Genomic DNA, 6,549 nt, shown 5'->3' on the forward strand with positions numbered 1-6,549 from the left:
TGCTTTGGTCGACCGTCAACCTGAGAAGGAAAAGTCAATCGATGTTATCAATAAAATATTGAATTCAATAAATACAATATTTCCAATGATATACGGTATCAATTTTCTATTATCTATTTTATTACATTTTATTCTTCATCTTCAACTTCCGATGGAACAGAATAATTGAAGAAGAAAAAATAAAGTTAATACGTGTAATGACAGATCACACGTCACCCCTACGACCACAGCGCGGTGGTGTATTCCCAATCACAGCTATAAATCATCCTCACATTCAGTGCGGAAATCAATTTTCACGAAGAAAGAATGAAAAGAAAACTTTCACGTCACTCGGTAATTGATACGATGAATCAATCCAGGTCTCGTGGAAAATGTCCAATTTCTGCGGTATTTATTCGGCTACAATATTTATAACAAAGGATATCAGAAGGGTGACTTTATGATCTGGGGGCGTTTGACACCCTCGTATGATACCTCTAGTCTGACCGATCAATGTGTCAGGCACGTCAGGCAGGGGACAGGTTGATAGGTTAGTCACAACGGATAAATTAGTTTTTTCAGACGTCTTCAGATAACATCGTTTTCAATTGACTCCTGAATTGACAGAGGAAAATACAGGGATCATATGGCATTTATTATTTTCATGTCCAATCAATCATCATCAATACAACTTTCAGTGTCGATTCATTTGTAAATTATGCATTTGTGAAAAAATGAATTGCCTTTTGAAAATAAAAACTTTTTATTTCTTTAAGTTTTACTTGGTTGATACCACTATTTCTTAAAATCTATTGTGACATGTGTTTCGATGCTTTTCGCGTCATTTTCAAACACAATTCAATTCTAACCGTTTCTGCACCCCAATCGTGCATAGGGCACTGCATTATATTAACACATTGTTATCTTGATCGTTGACACACGAAGGAAAGGTCATCAGCCCTCCGCATCAGGTACCAGTCCTGGGTTATATTGAATAAATGTGAAAAAATCACTTTTATTTATTTGACCCCCCTGCGAATCGAACCCGGGACCTCCAGAACGGTAACCGAGCGTGCTGACCATTACACTACGGAGGCGGACAATTTTAAACGCAAGAATGTATTAAAAAATGAATCATAATTTATTTTAAGAAATAGTTTTATTTACCAAGTAAAATTTAAATTAAAAAGATAGATATAACTACAAAGTGACTGCCGAATCAATAAATGAATAAACTCACTTTAAACTTTATTTATTGGATTGCTATACTTTATAAAAGCAATCGAGAATATTTTTTTACACTGATTTATCTACATATTTAAAAAGGTATTCATATATTAGAAATATATTTCAAGCCAGATATTCGCAGTACGCAAACCAAAATTAGGCACAGGTCATGGTGAAATTATCGAATTTGCAAATCGCATGAAGAAGTGAACGACTTCTTTGAAAAAAGTCGCAATTTAATTCGGTTTTTTATTTCGATCGCCGATGTCAATACAACATATCAGGCATGGTTGTAGAAAGTAATGAGTGCATCGAAATACGTGTCACAATATAGTAAAAGAATTGCAAAATGTGTCCTCGGCACGGGTAAAACTCAGTGAGGGCACATTACTGTAATTTGTTATTTATAATGTATGGTGAAATATAAATAAATTTATAAATAAAGTATAGTTTTCAAAAAAAAATGTTTATTTTTTAAATAGGAAAATACGTATTACCACAAAGTGACCGAATCAATTTATGAAGAAGTTAGTTTGTTTTTACATATTTACGTATTTCCCTGGATGCTGAATGAGAATATTATTATATGAGCTCACTGTATACTTACTTTATCTTCCTTTCAACGTTTATCTGTTTATATTATTTTGGTTATACTCTTTAAATTGAAATATTTAAATCTTTGAAAATACACATTTTGCGAGTAAGTAATACAAATATTTAAACGGTTGTGTTTGGGCCTGTCCATTCTTTTGAAGCTGTCTTCTTGATAATGTTTTCAGTATCTTTCAAAAAGAATAATTTCAGCTTGTTTATACTTGGTGTGTTCTCGCGCGCATTCGGTTCCTGCTTACCTAGCTCCAGGCTCTTCCCATAATGCCCCTGAAACTTGAGCACGTCACAAAATGAACTGTAAATTTCCCGAAATTTCCCGAAATTTCCCAAAATTTCCCGCGGCGGAGGAGAAATTTGAATAGATACGAGAGGTGGATGAAAAGTTTCCAGCCTGGCATGGAAACAATTTTGCCGCGTTCGAATGGGTCACTCCAACAATTAAGGCTGAGATCTTAAACCATCTCAAACGTTCAAATTCAGAACGCGAATGGCATCGCCAAAACGTTTTTTAAGCAAAAAAATCAATTACGGCAAATGTTACCTGAGTTTAAGGAAATTAAAATTAAAATTAAATTAAATTAAAATTAAACAACGATTTATCGTTAATATTTTCTTTGATTAATATTGGTTAATATTGATTTATCGGCCTTAATGTATTCACAACGTTTTGGGTATCCAAATATGTAAAAGTAACGATTTGTGAATGAGTTATCTGCACTCACCTAGAATACTGTGCATAATATATATATATATATATATATATATATATATATATATATTATATATATATACATATATATATATATATATATATATATATATATATATATATATATATATATATATATATATATATATATATATATATATATATATATATATATATATATATATATATATATATATATATATATATATATATATATATATATATATATATATATATATATATATAGATATATATATATATATATATATATATATATATATATATATATATATATATATATATATATATATATATATATATGTGTGTATATAGATTTTACATTTTGACATCTCAACATAGATGACGAAGAATATTAGAATAAGTCTGGGTACGGGCTTACGACCTGTCTTAGGCTGATTTAAGCGATCACTTTTATGCACGTGTAACATTCATCAATGTAGCCTTGATTAACAACCACACAACAATTTTTTTTATCTCTTTTTTTTTATTTTAAGCAACTTTTATTCACAGTCCGCCTCCGTAGTGTAATGGTCAGCATGCTCGGCTACCGTTCTGGAGGTCCCGGGTTCGATTCCCAAGGGGGGTAAAATAAATATAAGTGATTTTTTCACTGTCATATTTATTCAATATTACCCTGGATTGGTACCTGAAGCGGAGGGCTGATCACCTTTCCTTCATGTGTAAACGATCAAGATAACACTGCGTTTATATGACGCAGTGCCCTATGCACCATTGGGGTGTGGATAAGGGTTTTATTTTTTTATATTTTATTCACAACTTTTTATGTCTGTCAAAATCCTTGTTCACAAATCTAAATTTCTGCATTTAATTTTTATATTTTGACATCGCAACATGGAGTTAGATTATACGGACAGTGGTCAAATAAACAAAATGGTTTAAAGTCGGAAAAAACCACAGTGAAATATTTCATTAATTGTCTATGGATATTTAAGTCTTGTAAAAAACTTTTCATCCGACCTTGTAGGTATCCAGGCTCTATGATTATCCCGATAAAATCACGGATCGCTTTTTTCCTAAACGCCATGAAATATTAAAAAGAGGGGTCGACGTATAATGGTTCAAAGTGCTTTTTGTTTTGAAAATGCGACCGAGGAATGCGGATTCGTTGAAAATAAGTTTTATAAATTTTAGGAATTTCCACAATATTATCGTGCCAAATATGACGGTGAAAACAACCTTGGATTAAAAAAGGTAAAAGCCTTCGCATAGGCCAGAGGTCGGCAACCTCTTGGACCAAAAGATCCAAACGCGAATTGCTAAACGGTTCAAAAATTTTTGGGGAATCAATTTTTAATTTTCCAATCAATAATTTTTATTGAATTTATTGAATATTATTTATTGAGTATTTTTTAGGTAACAGATTTTTAATCAGATACTATCAATCTATCATAGATCTATCATCTATGTATAAATCAGCGCAAACAACATTTTAATTATGCCTTTTTCGATTAAAATAAACAGATTTTTTAAATATCTCTGTTACTCAAAATTATTTAAAGGTACCTTTTTGAACATTCAACGATATATGTATTTTATTATTAATTTTATATTTATTAAGTAAAGAAGAGAGAATAAAACTAAATTTTATTTTTTGCACAGAAAAATTTTAAAAGTCCGCCTCCGTAGTGAAATGGTCTGCACGCTCGGCTACTGTTCTGGAAGTCCCGAATTCGATTCCCAGGGGCGGGTCAAATGAATATAAGTGATTTTTTAACTGTAATATTTATTCAATATTACCCTTGACTGGTAATATAATTCTTTATACATCAACGATTAAGATAAAATTTCATTTATGATACAGTGCCCTATGCACCATTGGGATACGGATAGGGGTTTGAAGAAGGAGAATAATAATTTGAGTAAACAAAAACTTAAAAATGTCATTTTGAATTTGAAAAAGAAAGAGCCATACAAAATGCTAAAAGAGCCACATGCGACTCGCGACCCACACGTTTCCGACCCCTGTCATGGCAAAATCCCACGCGAAATCGGTTAAAGCCGACCGGAAAAGGAATGCTTATGATGTGCCAATATAGAATTTTAAAATGAACTTTCATTTTGAGCGATATTCCTGCTGAAACAAACAACTCGTAACTTTTAAGCTTCGATCAATACATTTTTATTGAAACACCAACAAATCGTAATTTTGTAACTTTGAATCAATAAACAATGTTGCCAAACTTTTAACGGTATTTTTCTTGATTTCAAAATATAAGCATAACGATCGCACCTGTATTTTTTTTTTAATATTTTAATCAAATAGCACTTACAATTACTTTTTTTATTTTTTTTCAGTGGATTATTTCACTTTTGAATTATGTTTAAATCGCGGTACTTCTAGCATACTTGCCCCTATAGTCCTGGTAATCAAAAGGTTAAAATAAAAAATAAATCCGTTTATTTATTTACAATCAGGTTCTTGGAGGCCTATAGGCCACATGCGCCCCTCCTCGCCCCTGCTGGACTCGGTGCGCGACCAGTTCGAGGACTACGACCAGCTTGCCAAGGACTTCACCAGGGTGTTCCTGAACTCTGAGCCGAACGTCCTGCACAACGCGGCGCTCTTCGACGTCGTCTTCCTGGTCGGCCAGTCCAAGCAGAAGGTGAAGTTCATCGGGGTCAGGGCCATCCTGGGCGTGAGAAGCAGGTCAGTCATTTTGTCTTTCAGCGTCGTGGTTAGGACTTTGTGCCAGGTTGTGAGATAGGGTTGTTCTTTATTTATTTTTTTTTTTGTCCATCGTTTGTTAGGATTGTGAAAAGCATGTATCAAGAAAAATATATGTGTATGTGTGTATATACGTATATATATATATATATATATATATATATATATATATATATATATATATATATATATATATATATATATATATATATATATATATATATACATTTCCTCTGGTTGGTTGCTGCTTGCAGCCAGTTTTTACCCCCCTCTGCGACAATGTCGTCAGACCATCTCAAACGTGTAACATGATGCCCAGACTTACATATCCTTCTTAATCTTTGATGAGATGTCAAAAAATAATATGAAAATAACTCCTGTAATGGAGATAATCCAGATTTTGTGAAAAAGTATTTGGATAAACTCAAAATGTTGTGAAGAAAACCATTTTTTCATGAAATGATATTTTTTAACCGTAACATTTCTCAATGCTAAAAAATACCAATCTTTTATGTTTTTTTTATTTATTTTCATTTTACAAAAAATCTTATTTTATACCTCTCCGCATTTGTGAAGGAATATATTTTCTCAAAGACACAAAGAATTTTATTATTTTTCAACTGTGGAGATTTTCGGCTCGAAAATAAAAAGTTTAAAACAAATACATAAGTAAATACTTTATTCGTATTCTTATAGTTAGTAAAACGATAATTAAATGGGGTTTTTTCAGAGATGTAAAAAATATAAAAAAGTGGACTCGGTAAATACATCTATGTATTTTTTAAAAAATATTCGTTTCGTGACATGTGTTTCGATGCATTCTGCATCCTTAGATATGAAGAAATATTGATATTTTTACCAAGTAAAATTTGATTTTATAATGGAAAGATTTTACCACAAAATACCTGTTGAATCCTTTATGAAAAAGAAAACTTAAATGAAAGTAGTAGATATCTTATTTATGTATTGAATATAAATAATTGTATTAAAAAATAAAGTTAAGCATTTTTAAGAAATAAGGCAATTTGTAAAGTTCTCTCAACCTTTGCTTTTTCACTTCTTTAATACAATTAAAATTCAAAATCTCTGAATATGCTGATTGGTACTTAACACATTACATTATTTATTTCACATCAAAAAATCCAAGCAATCCAGAGATATTAATTTGTGTGTAATAAACTTTCAATTTTAAATAAAAATACTTTTTAAAACAACTTTTTAAAGTTTATTAATGTAAGCTCTACTAGTTGTGAGAACTGTATATGTTATCAAAACTAGTTGGTTTTATATAAATAAAAATAAAACTTGTCGTATA

The 6,549-nt window shown here is 31.1% G+C and overlaps 1 protein-coding gene across 1 annotated transcript in view; it reads left to right on the top strand.

The window, feature by feature from the left end:
- Positions 1 to 5,216, top strand: part of LOC148298866 (rap1 GTPase-activating protein 1-like) — a gene marked incomplete at both ends in the record, with an annotated part of 25,647 nt that extends 20,431 nt beyond the window's left edge. Inside the window, one exon of the mRNA XM_088276583.1 lies at positions 4,985 to 5,216. Within this exon, the coding sequence (XP_088132709.1) occupies positions 4,985 to 5,216 (232 nt within the window). The remainder of the gene's footprint in view (positions 1 to 4,984) is intronic.
- Between the last annotated feature and the right edge of the window lie 1,333 nt (positions 5,217 to 6,549).

Source organism: Brachycentrus maculatus, unplaced genomic scaffold (assembly GCF_059751285.1).
Source record: "Brachycentrus maculatus isolate JH-2025_06_01 unplaced genomic scaffold, ASM5975128v1 h1tg001529l, whole genome shotgun sequence".
Classification (NCBI taxonomy): Eukaryota; Metazoa; Arthropoda; class Insecta; order Trichoptera; family Brachycentridae; genus Brachycentrus; species Brachycentrus maculatus.